Source organism: Caloenas nicobarica, chromosome 4 (genome assembly GCF_036013445.1).
Source record: "Caloenas nicobarica isolate bCalNic1 chromosome 4, bCalNic1.hap1, whole genome shotgun sequence".
Lineage (NCBI taxonomy): Eukaryota > Metazoa > Chordata > Aves > Columbiformes > Columbidae > Caloenas > Caloenas nicobarica.
The window spans coordinates 38,504,466-38,524,107 of record NC_088248.1 but is presented as its reverse complement, the minus strand read 5'-3'; the positions used below and the strand labels follow the sequence as shown (position 1 = coordinate 38,524,107).

Below are 19,642 nucleotides of genomic sequence, written 5' to 3'. Positions count from 1 at the left end.
TAAAGGCAAAGTGTGATAGTACCATCTCTTGGTTGTAAGTTGGGTTCTGCCTGTAACATTGCCAAAAAGATATGTTATGGCTTGCTAAATTTTGATAGAACTGTCAAAACACACCTTCAGAGTCCCAAGAACTTGGGAAAATAATCATTTCATTGGGAATGAGAAGTTACATGATCTCCTCCATTCACACCTTTTCCTGAAGCACATTTTCTACTTGATACTGAACTCAGCATCCTTATGTGATTCCAGATTTGTCTTGCTCATGTATTTTTATTCCATTAACCTTTTCAGTTTTGTAAAACAGTTATCTAAAGATATGCCAATATCATATTCCCGTATTGCTACCTCTATCAGGGAACACTCTGGAAAGAGGTACTCTGACGAGTACATTGAGTAGTAATCTGTTCATGCTTACTAGGGACTGGCATTATGTTCTGCCTGACTTTAAGCATGCAAGTATTTGACACGGGTTCTAAAAATCTGAAGTATATTGGAGAAGGATACTGAATACACTGTCGTTCATTTTTACTCCAACTCTGTTATCCTAGTTCAGTCACTTTTTGCTGCATTTGCTTCCCACTTGTTTAGAGTTGTTGTAATCAGACTTGTTATAGAAGTCTCATTGTGGTTTTATGGCTGGTTTGCTGTAGAAATAAAAGTACCTGGAAGAGGAGTGCATATTTGCTTATGTCCTATGCTGTCATTAACAAAATATTTCTTTTCTGTCTGCGTTGAATTGTTATATTAATGATTCTATCACTTTTCTGCTTTGTCAATATATTATTAAGAATATATTGAAAATATTGTTAAGAAAGAAATTCAAAAAGTCACTGCTTAGGCTGTATTTAATCATACCTAGCACCACAAAGTTATCTGTCAAAAATGCAACTAATGATCGGCCTGGTTCTTGTTTCCTGGGTACAGTGTTAGTCACCCTTATGTTAACATCAAGTTCAAATAGAAGTGTGGTTAAAAGTTTACTTTTGATCATGAAGAACAGAAGAAATTTAACTTTCCTTTCAGAAAATATGTATACAAATATATATTTTATAAGCAAATGTGAAAAACGGGGAAAGAGCATTTCTGAAATAGAACTGAAGACTGGACAGTAATATGCTAAGGTGAAGATGAACATAGGAAAACTGAATTCTAGTTGTTCAAAGATTTCTTACTTGATTTTGTGATTTAGGATTTTCAGTAGTATCTCTTTAAGCTAGTCTTTGGTGTTTAACTTATTAGGGTGAGTTATTTGTCTTTTTTGAGAGGTGTTAAACTTAAAAAAAAAAAAAAAAAAAAGTTTTAGAATATTTAGATCTACCTGAAGGACACCATGGAGATCAGTGAAGGGAGAAACTGATTCTTGTGAGAGCAGAAAATGGCAGAAACTTTTCTGTATTGTCATGTAGTCATAGTTACTCAAGAAATATGCTATACAGTTTTAGCACCAAGTAGCAAACAGGATTGTTTGGCTCTTTTAACAGTTGGATTCGATGATCTCAGGAGTATTTTCCAGCCAAAATTATTCTGTGATTCTAGTATTATAGCTAGAAATTAGTATTTGTAGTTTGACGTGTGGTTCAAAGATGAGTATGGATTAAAGACTGAAGGACCAGCCACAAAGCAGAAATAAGAGACCTAGCATATTGCAGGTAGAATTTTTATTTAAGGATGGAGTCAGACAAATCAGTCACCTGCATATTTTAGTATATTTCTTCTTTTACTAAAATCTCAGTAAATTCAGACAGTGTAATTGTTCACCACTCAATGTTGAGTCAGAAGAACCAAGCTACATCTTAGAAAGCAGGAAAGGGAAACTACTTTCAAGGTAGAAATACCAGTATTTGGGGATTACAGTGAGAAAGTGGCAATTGTTTAAAAAATGTGGTGGTGAGTACTTTCTTAGCTACACAACAGCAGAATTTAGCGAATGGATGCTTTTCCTCTTCTTAGGGTTAATTTGCTTATGGACCAACGCGTCACCATTTATGTCTCATTGAATTGTTACTGTGCAATGTAGCTTAGTAGATGTTATTATTTCATAGTAAGAATGACGAGAGGTGGATTGAGTGGAAGTATGGTTTTTTTTATTAGCATCCTGGCTTACAGCTTTTAAGAAGGTCTTGTATGTGGGAGCTGTGGCAGCCAACATCTGAGTGAAAAGATGTTCCAAACTCCTGATCCAATGTCATTTGCCTTTCTGACTTCTTTTTCATTACTTTTTGGTTTATGGTTTTATTTTTCTTTGGGAATTTGGTGCTCTGAATGACATAATGGGTATGCAAACTTTCTAAAAGTCCTAAGCAAATTCTAATATTAAAGAAGTTTTTCAGCTACACTAAAAACCAGCAGCCTTTCATTGCCTTTGTTAGAAATGTGAACCAGGAGAGAGCTGGATAGGGTACTTAGGATTTTTATAAATAACTAACAATGACATTTTATGAGAATATACAGAAGTATACATGTTTCATGAAGATCCATTTTTCTTGGTAAGGAATTTTGCACAGCTTCATTTGGCATTATCATTGAGCATGCTCTAATTTATCCTGGTGAAAATCAGTGCTTGTCAATTTGACATGTTGTACAAGCAGCAGGCCAACACCCTTCCACAGACTTGGTGGGTTTTCTGTGTGATGTGTTTCTTTTCTCAATTGCATGTTTCTAGATAATTGTTAACAATTTTCTAAAATTATTTTTAGCTTTAGATCCGGCTAAAGATCCATGTTTAAAGATGAAATGTAGTCGCCATAAGGTCTGTGTTGCACAGGATCAACAAACTGCTGTTTGCATTAGTCACCGAAGGCTTACACACAGGTAAATACTTTAAAAGTTAATTCTATCGACTCTTTTTATAGTGTTCGTGACTGACTCTAAACCATAAATACGCTATAATTAATTTAGTTATTTAACAACATGTGAGCAGAGTAGGAGTAGATCTGAGCAGTAATTATGTATGTGTAATTTGATTACAATGTTTAAGATTTGATTTTTTTGATACACTGGTAAACTAGAGGGTGTACATATTTGAATATCACAAGCTGTTAATACAAATACATTTAAGGAAAAACCAGCTGTGTTAGTAACAAATGAATAGAATGATTGTGGTAGTGTTCTGCTGCTGTACATTACTTTCATTTCATCACTTCTTATATGAAGCTAGGGAACTCTAAACTGCCTGTTAAAGTGTAGATAGTGGCCTGGTATACTGGAAGGCACCCTTTTTTTTCTTTTTTTTTTTTTTTTTTTTCCTCCTCCTTCCCTCCGGTTTTCTCTTCTACGCATTCCAATTTTCTTTGCGTTCTAGACTGGTTAAATATAAAGAACAAATATATGATGAAGTTATTCCAGAATCTGAATGTAGATTGTTTTTATTTTTACCTCTTTTTTTGGGGGAGAACAGTTCCAGATGCTCTATTTATATAGGTCTTAGAGTGGCAAAATATTAATGTACCTCTGTGGCTTTATCTGGAGCAGAATGTGAATATGTAGGGAGTTGAACCATACACTTATTTGAGTCATGAGATTGTTTGCTGAGGAAATGGAGTCAAGTTGCATTTTTGGCTTGGACTTGTTCTTTTTTTTTTTTTCTTTTTGCACTTCATTGTGCGAAACAGTGCATAATAGAAGGGTAAAATTTCAATAATATGATTGTAACAAGTGTGTGTTAAAGTGCTTTGCTCGGTAGGGGCTGAAAAGAGCTAAGGAAAATACAGACTTTCTTGTCTCATGTAAGAGGATCATTTCAAGCTTCTTAAGGAGCTGGTACAGTATTATGAATGATATAAGGAATGTTCTTCCAAGTGTCTTGGTATGTTTAAATATACCCATCTGTAGATTTTAAACCAAGCAAGGTAGTACATATTGAAAGAAAAAGTTTAAACTATCCTCAATCTGCAGCTTCAGTTAATTAATTAACAAAAAAGTTCTATGTTATTTGTAAAGCTATACTGTTTATATCAAACAATCTCGGCGTAGAGCAAAACATTTTGATTTGATAAAGTATTATCAGGCAAAACTGGGCAGACTAATTTCAACCAGAGGTGAACTGTCAGAGGAATATATCAATGTCAGCTGCGAAAAGACAACACAAACATTTGAAATTTCTGATATTACCCATATTATTGAAAACAGTGAAAAACGATGTCTCCAAATTAAGTATATATGCAGCAAGTTAGGACTGAAAAGTTTTTTAGATTAGGTGAAGCTGCATACAGTGCTTGAATTAATAAACATATTGACATCTGCCTTCTTACGTGTATTATTCCTTCCACAGTCTCTGGAACTCTTTTAGAAAGGTAGTATTTTACAAGGCAAATCTTGTCTGAATATTGTATTATATATATATATATATCATTATATATATATGTGTATATATATGTATATATATATCATTATGGGAAACTTCAGAATGGCACTGCAAGTCTACTCCTCTAAGCTAGATGAAGCAATTCTTTACCTATCTGAGCCAGGACAGGGATTTCCCAAGCTTAGATCTTCCTGTTCCCCCAGATTGCCAGATTCAAGGAGAAACGAGTTGCTTTGTGCTTTCTTTCTAAAGGGGTTTTCTTCATGCAGTCTCTGACTTTTCTGTAGTATTGTGGGATAAGAGTATGAATAGCGTTTTCACAGTCATGTCTGCTGGTCTCTCTATTAACTTCTTTAGCTCAAGGTTTATTTCCTTCACTGATATCTACAATTTGCATATTGATTTTCAACAGCGCCATCTGTTTTTCCAAGTTCCCAGAGGACTAATATGCTCATTCATAAGCCTTGGTAAAAATTAGATGAGAAATGTTGTATTATCAACTGTCAGGTTATATTATCTACCTCTATCCATTTCTAATATATCAGCTGTGTGCATTCAATCTGTTGGGAATAAATATTTACAAAATTTCATTGCAAAAATTTTCCTTTTCACTTTGTCTGTGTGTATGTGCATGTGCTGTTCTTCAAAGATCTGATAATTTAAATAATTCATTACAAAAAAAGGCGGTCAGGAATGTCTTCTGGAAAACCTTTTTCACGGATTACTGGGAACTTTTCATAAAGCCTTTCCCCATAGATTTCTGTTTGGATGTATTTGTTGTATAGATTCATAGATTTTCCAGAGATTATTCCCAAGACTCTTGCACAGGAAAAGTAGTTTTAAGCATATGAACTGATACAGTGGCAAAGACTATCCTTAGGAGACACTCAAGGAAGAGGAAAACTCTGCATACCTGCAAGATAAATCAGAGGTTTATAGGCACCTTTGGACTGCCAAGATGGCAAGTCCTCTTCCAGCATGCGTTATAGTGCCATAGCATCCTGATGCAAGAATTTCCTTTATGTACTGTCCTCGAAAGACTGAACAGTATTTGACAAAAAGCTGAAATAAGTGTTGTAGAGCATCGGTCATGAGGGTTGTTCGGAGCACTAGGGTGTTAGAAAGTATGGGGGCATGGTTAGAGGTGCCAGATTTTTATTGGTAGCAGGTAATTGCATTTGCACCTCTGCTGGCTATAACTGTTGGAAGCTGTGTCCTGTGTGCTGTGCTCTTAGCTGTGTCCTGTGAAAGGAGGAGGAAGTACTTTAACAGGGGAAAACATGCAGGTTATATATTAGTGTTATTTATCGAAGTACTTCCATGTGCATTGCTGTGGGAAGGGGGTAACTGCCTACACTAGAGTGCATGATAAACAAATAATTCAAAGTCTCGTGTAAAATAGAATTTTTGATTGATTCTTTGAAACTCTGGAGATTGACATTAACTTTTCCTTTTTCCTAAACAGTGTTTTACCATGCCTTTGTGCTTTCCAATTTATCTTTATAGGTTAAGTGATAGGCTTTATGGGGAAAAGAACACTGTGAAGGGTTTGTACATGCAATAATGGAATGCTCTGGAGTATACGTCATTCAGTTACAAATACAACTTGTAGAATATTGAAATACAGTATTGCCGATACTGTGGTACAGTGATGTGAATGTTATGGTAACAAGCAGGATATTCATCATACCAATAGAAACTCGTTTACTCGTTTTAGTTTTCAATCAGTTCCCTTTCAGGCGATTTAATTATTTGAATCTGCAGTTATGGGAATTACGAGTTCACTGCTGTGAGCTTCGGGAAGAACTTGCATATTCACCTGGAAGAGAACTGGACAGGAAATAGAAAGGGATGAATCAAAGGAGGAGGGCTGTGGGTGGTAATGGATATTTCGGAGTACCCATAATGAAATGGGTGCTCTTTGTATATGCAGAGCAGCAGGTGGTAAAGATAAATCCTTAAATCTTCACACACTTACGGTTGCCCCTTTGAGCAAATAAAGGAAGAATTTGTGTTGACATCACAACATGTAGGAACCTATTTAGGCCATGGAAAGCTGCTGGTAGCTTAACCAGGCTCAGAAAAGTTGAAAAGTTAGTCCAGCAACAAGCTATCAGAGATTTGTAGGGCCTGATAAATAGTCTGTTACCTGTCTTAGATCTGAAACAGACAATTTTAATATGAAGTGACAGATTGTGTAATTTCCTCTTAGAATAACTTTCTGTGAATCATACGCTACCATATTAACCTAAGCAGTGTATAGGTGAAGTGCTGAGCAAGTAGATTAGCTGCAGGTAAAGAGCAGGACTCTAGAAAACCTGAAAAAATGGGGCAGGGTTGTCCCCCAGCAGAGAATTTCAATGTAACCATAACACTAAATATGGGATAGTGCCTGTGGTTTCAGTTTGATTACATTTACTGAAATTCTTTTTTTGGATTGGCATATTTGTCAAAACAAAAATATTTAAGCCTAATGCTTAAAGGTGAAAGGAGAGGGGAAGCGGGCAAAAAGCATCAATCTGCTTCAAGTGTTTCTCTTTGCTTTTATCTCAAACCAGCTTCAGGAGACAATTTACAAATGAGGTTAATTTAGTTGAGACCCGGTCGTTACACAGTCTGTACCAAGATTCAGCTGCTTATTGCAAGAAACTGGTGAAGTGATGACTAGCTCAGTTACATCTAGAAATCTGTTTTGTGTTTAAGCTCTGTAAATGACAAATTTGCAAGACAGTTTCTGGCCAAAAATTATATTCCAAGTAAATCTGAGTGTCTTTGATATATTAGTACCTAGTGACTAACCTTGTACTTACTGATTGATCCTAGTGCAATCTGATAAAACAGTCTCTTTTTCTTCCATAAGTAAAATAATTGTACTGCTTAAAATTGATTTGATACATTAAATCAATCAATGCCTGGATGCATTAAATTAATCAATACATTAAACGCGCATGTAATTTTTCTAGATAAATGTAGATCTGTCTCTCTTATGAATTCCCCACCATACATTAAGTTCCCTGCCCGCATTGTGAAGGTCCTGCTATGCTTTTTATGGGTTTGTTTATGTAAAATGTGCAGATCAACATAACAGTTCCCTGCTATGGGAGAAAGAGATCGTACTTATCTTTGCTATGTTATATCCATGGCATGTTAAATTGGAATTGAAATGTTTAAAGACTGACAGCTGTTACTTTTGTAAGGATCTCAGACTTTCATGTTCTTTCTGTCGGATTTCTTAACCTTTCCAATAATTTATTCTTAGGTTTTGGAGTAGGATGCAATTGGAACACAGTTCAGGTATTCCAGATCCAATCTTTTTTAACCTATTAGGTATAAGGAATCTCTAGGGAAATATTTAGAAATAAGGGATGATTCATTTTGTAGCATATATATTTTTTTAATGATTCATTTTCACGCTCTTTGCAGGTTATACCTTACAGTCATTTACAGTCCCTTCTTTGTCTTGTTTTTGTACTGTTTTTTAATCTTCATTATGGTAGCAGCCTATACCTATGTCATTTTAATAAAGTAGAGAAGGTGTTTGTAAGAGGGATAAAGTTGTCTTGTCATAGAGGTGCACAGATTTTTGGAGCTTCTTTACGAGTAACTGATTCCTAATAAATATTAACTAAGCAGTAGATTCTGATTATACTAGCAATTCTAAAAGAAATTAACCCATTTTGTTAAAATAAAGGTTGAGGAGAGGTGACTTAATCATGATAAAAGCATTTCAGTTACAGATCATGATTTACCTGGAAAATGACAAGAATTGACTAGTCATAGAATCATGGAATCATTTTGGTTGGAAGAGACCATCAAGACCATTGAGTCCAACCATTAACCCAATTCTGGCACTAAACCATGTCCCTAAGAGCCTCATCTACACATCTTTTAAACACCTCCAGGGATGATGACTCCACCACTTCCCTGGGTAGTCTGTTCCAGTGCTTGACCACCCTTTTGGTGAAGAATTTTTTCCTAATATGCAACCTGAACCTCCCCTGGCGCAACTTGAGGCCATTTCCTCTCATCCTATCACTTGCTACTTGGGAGAAGAGACCAACACCCTCCACTTTATTATAGATTCACAGAAGCTGGTAGTGGTAAAAATGTTATATGACTTAATCTAATTTATTAAGGTAGGTTAGTTAGATAGTCCGATAGATTTTGTGCTAGCACCTGATCTTACTACAACTTCCTTTAGGCTTTTGAGTTAAATGACATTTCCAAGTGCTGATTCAGTTCAAATTATTAGTCATCTAGCCCACTGTCTTACCCTGGACTCCTGCCCTCTTACAGTGTTTTCGATGAATGTGGAAAACCAGTCTAAATACATTTTTTTTCTTTTTTTTTTTCTCCTTATGAGCTGGATTTTCAGAAGTTCTTCCCTGGTTGTGTTCACCTTAGTATTGTAGCATGAGGAAAATGTTCTATCTCAGCTTCGAAGTGATGAGTTGGGCCTTGAAGCATGAGATGGGTTAACCTTTTCCCATTATGGATGATGTGACAGAAGCCCAGAGTAAATGTCAAGTGCTGCAGAACTCTAACACTGATTCCACTGTGAAAGCAAACCGAAACCTCTTCTGTTTCCATGCCATGCTGCTGCATGGCTGAGATTATGTCCCTAGGCATAAAAAGGGACCAAGTCCAAGTACGTGAGAGGCCCATTCAATAAGAAAAATTCACACACATACATATGTGCACGTGTGTACATATGTGCATGTACATATAGAAATAAATATATACATGTCTCTGGGTTGTTTTTTTTTCTTTTCATATTGTATGGACACGTCTCATATTTCCAAAACATCATACCTTGGAACTTGAGTTATTTTGCTTTCACTCTCATTTTACAATAAAAGAAGGAAGGTTTTCAATTTAGACTTGCTACCAGTAAATTTTTCATGAACAAAAAATAAAAAAGAGGCAGAGGGGGGAAGAAAATCTTTAATTGCAAATCTGTAGTTGTATTAAGTAGTCCAAGCAGTTTTGAAAGAGACACTGTTAGAACTGATATGGAACATGTTCTATTTGATTAGAATTAGAGCCTTGCTCTCATTTAATTGGAAAAAAAGGAACAGAACCAAAGAAGAAGGAACAGAATAGCTTTGTAGCTTTTTTGTATCTCTAGGTGCTGCAGCATTTTATTATGTTTTCAGAAAAAGGACTTTCAAAAAACTGAAGCAAACCAAAGGATTTGCTTTGGGTAGATTGTGTGAAAGTTGCAAACACCACTATTTAGTATGTCATCATTTCACATTATAATGCTGCTGAAGAAGGCCAGCTGGTGCAGTTAAGTCCCTTATTGGAAATTTTAGTCTGATTCATTACTGTGATTTGTAGTCGTACACAGAAGCACTTAATCATTCTTATGCTCCAAGCTCTATTGAATCTACTGAAGGCTTTCTGGTTCTTTGCATAATTTGTGCTGCCAGTCTGCCAGCTTGGCAGTGTTTCAAGCTTGTTGCATTATCTGTGGTTGTTTGCACAGGAAGTGATGCTGCATGTAGGCTGAATTTACAGTAATTCCTTTGTAACAGGCTAATGAGCAACACTACTTCATTCACAATACTAACATTATATATCTTTGATTAGTCCAATTATTGTGTAACTATGCCATTGTGATCATACTTACACTCTGCAAAGTACTGAAAAGGAAATTTGCTTAGCCATAGCTTAATTGAACTTGTTGAGAAAATAATTTTGACTTTTATGTGCTCAAAGGAGAGGTCAAAATGTGTATATTTTTGAGATTCTTGTATGCTATGCAATTTAATTTATTAAAGGACAGAAGTGAAGCTGTTTCATTGCATTGGGAAGGAAAAGTGGTGACTAACACTATGCATCATACATTTTGCATATGTCATGAGGGCCTATTATTTCTTGGTTTGCATGTGTTTCTTCCATTCATTTTAGTGGGAGTTATGGATACACAGCTAGAAGAAAACAGGATCATCTAATGGAATTCATTCTCTCTAAGTGACTTTTGCTGACGCTATCAGAAGATACATATGAAGATTACAATAATGTGTATTGCAGTACCAACGTTGTCCATATCAGCCTTACTATTTATTAAGAATGTGACTTAGCCATACAATATTTAGACATTTTTCAGCCAAACTTCAAAACTCAAAAATTGCTGTCCTTAAGAAAAAAGGTCCCCCCCGCCCCCCCCCACTTGTGTCTGTACAAATCTAAAATAGAATTATTTGTAGTTTTTAATGTATGTTTTTTTCTTGGTATGCAATATGTGTCTTTTATGACATAAAAGCAAACTTAAAATAAAGGAGACCTAAACAGAGCAGGTATTTTCCACTATGCTTTTTCCATTCAAAATCCTTGATATACCTATTTTTAAGGAAAATACAGAGTCCTACTCTCAACCAGTGCAGATGAACTAATTTAGTAAGTCCTATGCCTACTTATGTTTTACCTGCTCCAGTAATCCTGTGCTGATCTCAGTGGCTGTGGAAGTGAGAAGCTGCACTGGTTAATCAGTTGGCATGATGAGTTTTTCAGTGATTGTGAGTGTCCCACTTTCCATTTCTGCAATGAGGTTATAAATTAGGATTGAGATTTTTTTTGCAAGAAAATGGATCCCAGTTTTCTGTATTTCTTTTTGTCTTGCTGTCAGTGGTTAAAGGCACACTCAGTTGTACCACCTCCCAAAAGGCAGTAAGTTAGAACACTTCTGTTAAAAAAACAGAACACAGGAAAGAATTAGGAAATGTGATGTCTGATGTAGGAAAGCATTGCTGTTAGAATGTACAAACTTTGACTAACCCTGGAAGATGTTAATGTGCTGTCCCATTAATAAAAAGTGGTTTGCGAGCTTTGTTGTTGTTGTTATATAACCTTTTTTTCCCCTCACAATATTTTTGAGAATCTACTACTTAAAAAGATTGCCTTTTTGCTAACAACGTTAAGAATAATGAAGGTGATTATAAATTATTTGCTTGTCCTTAACTATGAAGTTGTGATTGTAGTCCAGAGCAATAGAATTCAGGAGGCTGTAGCATGGGGACTGTTGGTCCCTTCTCCCAAGTAGCAAGTGATAGGATGAGAGGAAGTGGCCTCAAGTTGCACCAGGTGTGATTTAGATTGGATATTAGGAAAAAATTCTTCACAGAAAGGGTTGTCAGGCATTGGAACAGGCTGCCCAGGGAAGTGGTGGAGACGCCATCCCTGGAGGTGTTTAAAAGAGGTATAGATGAGGTTCTTGGAGACATGGTTTGGTGGTGGACTTGGCAGTGCTAGGTTAACAGTTGGACTCCATGATCATCAAGATATTTTCCAATCAAAATGATTTTATGATTCTATGATTTGCTAAGCATTGAAATAATACAAAATAATCAGAGTAAAATATTTGAATATTCCTTTATCAGAAAAATTATGCAAAATGAATTCATTAACAGTTCAATACCCCGTCTTACAAATACCTGTCTCAAGCAAAGCTTGCCATTTGTTTTTGTGGTGCTTTAAAAATTAGCTCTCAATATCACTTTTCAGTGTACTTTATTAGAATACATTATCAATTGTAAAATATCAGATGCAAACATTTGTAATAAATTAGTGCTTAATTTGGAATTTGTTTGTGTAGTTTGTTTTGGTTTGTTTTGGTGTGTGGTTGTTTGGTTTTTTTTTTTTTGATGTTCAGTTCTATCCTAACACTGGGTAATGGAACAGAATAAAACTTGAGGATGTTTGTATGTGAGGTTTTCTTTTACAGGCTTTAAAATTTTCCTCTGGATCTGGTTATAATTATGTGCTTTTATTACTAGCTGGTATCATTTCTAATGCAGTTCATTTTATGTGAAGGTCTTGCTTCAGAAGTTGTGTTTATAGACTCAGAATACATCTGTTGTTTTGGTTACGTACCAGTGGTGAGAAAACTGCTAAGTGCATGAAATTGAGTAGGAGTAGTGTTCAGGGAACAGAAATCATTCTACTACTATCCATTGGTGCAAAACAATACTTTTAAGGTTTCCAATCATGAGAAATAGCAGCTGGAGATGTTTGTCATCAGGGAGTTAAATATGTGCATATATTGGTACTTTACAGTAAAATGTACTACTGCTTTTGGAAGTTGGATAGTGTATTTAATAACAGTAAAGATGTCAGGAGTCACTAAATGTTCATCTGTGTTACATGATCAATTATATAAGGGGTTTTTGTGTCTCTTTGGTAGTATTTTTATATTTCTCTTTCATTTGAAATCAAACACATAATCCCTTTTCATGTGTCCAGATTGTCAACAGTAAGTTCACTTTATAAAATGCTGTAGTCTGCTACAAGAGAACACTAATGTGATACTTACCAGTATGGCTTCTTCCACAGACTATGTATTCTATATCAGTTCCTGATGGCCTGAAAAAAATATATTTTTTTTGTCATTTTATGGCTTAGCCTAAATATTGGAACACTTACACCATACAAATACTTTTCCTGAAACCCTTATGCAACTTCTGTATTAGTAATAATAGTAATACTACTACTAATAAATTCTTACAATCAAAATACAGTTAAGGCTGGATTTAAAGCTTCCTGAATCTATGGGATCCACTAGCTTAATTCTAGGAATTTCTGTAAAGTTGTTTCAGGGATGCTTTGGTTTCGTTGCACATGTACAGACCATCCACATGATGCATGGCACCATTCTGTGTCTGGAAATCTCAGACAAATGATCAAATTCTGTCTAGACAAAACTTCTGGGTGAAGGAGAGAAGATGTTATATCTGAGGAAACCTGCACTTAAAAGTAACTGTGACTCCAGTGTACTCTTGTTCAATTCATTTGGGGGAGACTTCTTTCAAATACAGACCTTCAATGATAGATTCGAACATTCAAGGGAAGGTAAACTTTGGGGAGTAAAATTTATATAAGTAGTAAAGCAGTGTTTTTCGTAGGGTTGCAAAAGTGCACAGAATTCAGGATACATAATAATTTTATAGATTGACTGTTACCTGAAGTTGCAGTTATAATAGCAATAGGCTAATACTTATAATGTAAACGCTTAACCAATATGTGCAGATTTGCAATTCATAGCCTGTTCCATAAAACAATAAAAACAAAACAAGCAAACAAACAAAAAGGGATCACCAGTGGGTCAAACCATCCAAAATTATAATCATGGAGAATATACAGTAATCAACACTTAATTTTTTCACTGTAGTCTAAGATGATTTAATTCTTCATGTTTTAAAGCATGACTGTACATGGTGACATCATTTATCTATTCTGCTTTCTAATTGTTATTCTTTCTACCTTAACTGTAGGTTATTTTAGTGCAAAGGCTAAGTAAAAGCTGTTGTAAAATACAACCATTTAAATCTTGGAAATAATGCTTCTGGGAAACATGTTTCACAGAGGAATATACCTAGATGGTCTTTTTCTTGTCAGAGAGTTCCATATATATGAAAATTTAAAATAGTTATCTTAACTGTAATACAGGGATTACTTCACTTCTTGATCAGCTGAAGATCTGGGCACACAGATATTTCTAAAAACATTTGCACATCTCGAAGAATGAATTCCCCCTGACTTTGCCTTCAGCACTTGCACATTCATTTCCAATGGATGTTCATAGTACCAAGATTTGCATACTTGCGAAAGATAATTTGAAGTTTTCATCCCTAAATTCAACACTAGTCATGTTCTAAGCTTTTGCTGGTGGGCTGCTTTTTTCTGTTTGTTTTGTGAGGTTTTTTCGTTGTTGTCGTTTGGTTGGTTGGTTTTGTTTGTTTTTCTTTTTGTTTGGTTTTGTTTGGTTTTTTCTTTTTTTTTTGTTTTTTTAAAGAAAACCCCAAAGTCATTGGTGCAAAGAGGAGGCAAATAAGAAGAAAGATTATCTGAGATGAGAGTTGATCTATGGAGTAGAGCAATAAACATATGCCTACAGGAAACAGATATCCTGGGGTTATGAATGATTGATTTTTCATCTTTTCTATATGCTACTGTTTGCAGTATAAAAAGTATGAATGCACAGCAAGATGATCAAGATCAGAATTAAATCACTTGCTCTTACAGATCATAAAACAAACTTGCATGTTACAAAGTAGCTTATGAGAGCTTGTTGTCCCCTATTCATTATTATAGCCAAAGCTGCGGACTCCTGTACTTTTGGCCCTTCTTCCCATAAAATAATCTTTCATAAGAGACCAACAATAGCAACAGTTCTAGGGTGATTTCAGCCCTGTATCAGATTTGGGGCTTCTGGGAAACTGAATTTCCTTTCGTATTCTAGAACTATATTGACATCATGTAACCATTTACTTCAGAGTACAAAATTCTGGAGGTTTTTTACCTGCACTGCAAGATTTTTGTCATGCTCTAATTCACTTCTTTCTTCAAATTGTAAACCAAGGTAATTTATGTTAGAATGAATGTTGTCTCACGTTCTACTGAGAAGCAAGTACAAAGTACCTTTATGAAGAACTCAGGGGAAAAAAGGTATGCAGGTGTGGTAGTTATAAAAGCGAACAAAACATCGGGAATTATAAAGAATGGTAAAGAGAATAGTCTGTAAATGTTAAGCAGTAGTTTTATAAGCGAGGTCTCACAATTTATTTGTGTTAATAGCCCTGTTATTTCTGGCCACCTTGATAAATGACACATAGCAGAGACAGAAACACTGCAGAGCTGTTAAAAATATGATCAAAGGCCTAGAGAGACTTCTGGATAAAGAGGCACTGAAAAATGGGCAGTTGTAATAAAGCTAAATTAGTAAGAAAGACTATGACAGGATTTTATTTCTGGAATCGTTGCTCAGTTTCGTTTACCCTCTCATAATGAAGGAACAGGGAGAACACATGAGGCAGCAGATTCAAAACTAATTTTAAGAACCTATTTAATTTTGACACTACTGCCACAGAACTGTTTGTCAGTGTTGTGGTTAGAAGGAAGGTTTAGAAATATGTGTGCAGAGCTAGAGTGGTCCTCTAAGCTAGAATATAGGTAAGACAACTAATTTTTCTGACATGTGACAAACCTGTTCTTGGCAATAGAGGTGTAAGCTTTTCCTGTGGTCACTTTTCTCTGAAGTTTTTAGTACAGCTACTAGCTAAAAGGAGGTGCTTTATTTGATCAGACTGGCCACTAGTCCAATTAGATACCACAATTTACTTTCTTACCAAAGCTATTTAGATACCAAAAGATACAGCTATTTATGTAAGTTTAAACCTATAAATAATGCAATAAAAATCAAAATTGAGCTAAGCTATGAATACAGAGGGAAAAATACCACTGCAAAAAGTAGCACAGTCTGCTTTCAGGATTTTTAAAAGCAAAAAAATCACAACTTTGTGCAAACAGATGCTTTCCCAAGGAAATTATGAAGTGTTTCCTGTGCACAACTGTGGGGGAGAAAATACGTTTCCATTCATGTTATCTCTCAACAGATTACTTCTTTCCTTCTCCTGTGTAGCCACAGCCTTTTTGACGCTCTTAACCACATTACAATTTTCAGACTTTAAAGCTGAATTTGTGGTTGGTCTTTTAAAGCAAAGTATTTGGAAACATGTTTAGCTCTGAGGCTGAGAGTGGTGAATTCATTTTTTTGCAGAATCATGACTTTGAAGATGAAACTAGGCAGGTAAGTTAGGATAAATGTTGTGTTTTGTATGCAGAATACTAGGGGTACCCAGCTGGGGCACCAGCAAGGGCCCAGTTGTATGAAGATGGAGTCCCTCTAGGAGCAATTGGGCAGAGTGAAAGCTGAGGCCTGAAGTATCCTATTTTTCAGTTTTTCTGAGCAGTTTGAAATAATTTTAAAAATATTTAGGGAATTTTCCAAACTCTGTGTGATGCAGAATGAAGAACTCAAAGTTTAAACAAAACCCTAAAAGCTGAACAACAATCCTCTTGGTGTTACCATCATATTATATAAATATTTATTATTGCTACCTTTTATAGCATGTTTTTGTTTCATTGGGATTTGGTCCCTTGATATTTTTCTTGCAGTTTTCTTTACTGTTCTTCTCTCTCTTCAAATAACTCTTCTCCATTTTTATGTACTACTTTGCTCTTTCACAGTACTTCATGTTGTCACTCAGTGTGGCTTCACGTTCTTGCAGTCATGCTTGCAAACCTGAAATAAGCCCCGATAAGAGATGCTTTATGGGGGCTTGAATGGAGAAGCGATACATACTGTATTATCCTGTAGGTATCATTTCATGGAACCCACATTGGAGTAATTAAGAAAGGCAGGAAGCGGCTAAGCTGAGGATGCTTATGTACATTAATAGGAAAAAAAAAATCAAATTAACATGAGAACCTTACAAACTTTCTTAATGACAGAAGAACAAGTTACATCTAGCTTTTTGGCTACGAAGTTATTTTGTGGAATCAAGTCCATGTTTTTTTAAAGGCATAGTGAGGAATATAATGCTGACATACATAAAAGAGAACTCATGTCATGCTAGACTAAATAACGTGAGACAACATTACAGTAGTTAGTAAAACTACTTTTGACAGTCTTATTGACAATTTGTTTCTCTTTCATATCCTGGCACAGATATTTCATCATGGATATCTCTGTTTATATTAAATTTTGATCTTTAAAATGATCTATTTTATTTATATGTGGAAAATAGCTGCCAAGAAAACCGCAGACTTTTAATCTATTTGATTTTCTCGCCTCAAGCAACAGCGCAAATAATACTTTAAAATTAGCTTCATTTATAGATGCCAATGAAAATAACAAGGTTTTGTTTTAAACTGCTTTTTGTTTTTTCCAGTACAGCAATATCCTTATCTGTCTCTGTGGGTTTAATATATCTATGACAAAAGCAGGCTAATAAGTAAAACCAACTATGAATTAATTTCAATTGGAACTTTTTCAAGCTGTAAAATTCCACACTTACAGTCTATAAAAAATGTGGAATTATTTCTTAACTATTTAGGGAACACTTTTTCCCCCAGTATGAGACTCATTGATGATCCTTGGATTTGATCAGAGAGGAAAAAGCATATTATAAATTAAAACTAGCTTTTGGAGAGATTAGTATTGTTGAAAGATAGGATTAAGTTTCAAAGAATAAGGACAAACACAGGCAATAAGGGGCCAAAATGGAGCCTGTGCAAGTAGGTTTTATATTTATCAGAGTTTTACCCTCTCCCCCCCATTAAGTTTGTCAAAATTGATTTTCATATTTATTCAGGAAATTTCTGCATATTTGGCCATATGGTTGACTACAGTGTACAGACCTCTTGCACACTGAATGTGTTACAGAAGTGGTACTCTGATGCTTTGAGCTTGTCATGCATATGCATGAATTTCATTGTGTAAAAAGACTCTGAGATGAATTAGCTGAGATTTACGGAAAAACACTCCTGATCTATGAGAAACTTGGCCTGTATTCAGTAGTAAGCAAAAGAAAGGAAAAAAAAAATCTTGAGGTTTTTTTTTAACATAAAAGCATATCAACAGAATAATTGGGTAGAATCCAGCAGATCATCCTCTATGAATGGTTTGACCACTTGTTTTTGCTCTGCTACCCATGTTACTAAATATTTTTTTCTTAGTAGACCTCTAGTCAGCTTGCCAGCTTTATCTTCCTGTTTTCTGATATTATCAGACACCATTCGTAGATTCAGAAGATATACTGACAGAAAAGATAATAAGTTGAAAGCCTTTCTGTCTCTTGTTTGTTGTTTCATTTTCTTCCCCTCCCTCTGGGGGTTTGAGAAAAGTGGTGGTGATACACACTCTTCCATCTATCTGAAGAGCACTTGAAAGATTACAGTACAATCAGTTGACATTTGGCTAGATGATCTAACGTAGGGGTGTCAAGCTCATTTTCACCGGGGGTGACATCAGCCTCACGGTTGCCTTCAAAGGGCCAAAAGTAATTTTAGGACTGTCTAAATGTAACTACTCCAGTCTTAAAATCACTTTCGACCCTTTGAAGGCAACCGTGAGGCTGATGTTGCCCCCAGTGAAAATGAGCTTGACACCCCTGATCTAAAGGAATTCTGGTTTTCATAGAAATGTCTTAGCTGTTAACCAGTTCCAGAATGCAGAAGTTTAGTTTTGTAAGACACTGATATACAAACACACATCATTCTCTTAAAATCTCATGAGCTGTAAAGCAGTGTTTGCAGCTTTCAAGTCCTTTTCTAACATCCGATTAACAACATCATCTAAAACCATCACAGCCTTTGTCACAAGTGAGTTAACATAATCACAATAGCAAAAGCAGTTCAAGTTAATACTGATTCATCTTTAATTTAAATACTGTATAGAGATTACTTGTAATCCCGAGCACCATTGTATAAGACAATTTTCTGGCTGAGTGTGTGCTATGCCTTAGAATCTGTCACTACAGGCATGATATTATGATACTTTTGAAATGATTTGAGGAAGATAATGCGTTCTGGCTGTAGAATAAAGGACTAGCACTAGATTTATCAAGTCAACTGGCCCATTTTAAGGCTTTATCAATCCTCAGCACCAGGCAGTAGGTCGCAGAATCATAGAATCATTTCAGTTGGAAGAGACCCTCAGGATCATCAAGTCCAACCATAACCTAATCTAACTCTAGCAGTAAACCATGTCCCAAATAACCTCGTCTAAGCACCTTTTAAACACCTCCAGGGATGGTGACTCCACCACTTCCCTGCGCAGCCTGTTCCAGTGCCTGACAACCCTTTCCATGAAGAATTTTTTCCTAATATCCGATCTAAACCTTCCCTGGCTCACCTTGAGGCCATTTCCCCTTGTCCTATCACTTGCTGCTTGGGAGAAGAGACCAACACCCTCCATGCTACAACCTCCTTTCAGGTATTTGTAGACAGCGATAAGGTCTCCCCTCAGCCTTCTTTTCTCCAGGCTAAACAGCCCCAGTTCTCTCAGCCGCTCCTCACAAGACTTGTGCTCCAGACCCCTCAGCAGCTTCATCGCCCTCCTCTGCACTCTCTCTAGTACCTCGGTGTCCTTCTGATGATGAGATGCTCAAAACTGAACACAGTATTTGAGGTGCGGCCTCACCAGTGCCAAGTACAGTGGCACAATCACTTCTCTAGTTCTGCTGGCGAATAGATAGTATATAAAGATATAGATAGTATAATCTATAAAGTATATAGATAGTATATAAAGAGGCTTTGTTGTGTCTATTATGTGGTTTTCTTATTTAGCATTGATTTAGGCTAGGATGAGTCCAGTTCAAAGCTGTTTAATTAAAACAGATTTCCAGGCTAGGTGGAATTACATTACACAGTGCTGGTAATATAGCAGATTAATGTTAAAAAAAAAAAAAAAAAAGAAAAAAAAAGAAGAAAGGAAAAAAAGAAAAGAAAAGGAAAAAAAAACCCTTGTTTAAGAAAAATAAATGTGGTACTTCTGGA

The 19,642-nt window shown here is 35.7% G+C and overlaps 1 protein-coding gene across 1 annotated transcript in view; it reads left to right on the top strand.

The window, feature by feature from the left end:
• The window catches only part of SPOCK3 (SPARC (osteonectin), cwcv and kazal like domains proteoglycan 3), a 192,489-nt gene that overhangs the window by 88,530 nt on the left and 84,317 nt on the right, over window positions 1-19,642 (top strand). The window contains exon 5 of the mRNA XM_065634057.1: window positions 2,697-2,811. Within this exon, the coding sequence (XP_065490129.1) occupies window positions 2,697-2,811 (115 nt within the window). The remainder of the gene's footprint in view (window positions 1-2,696; window positions 2,812-19,642) is intronic.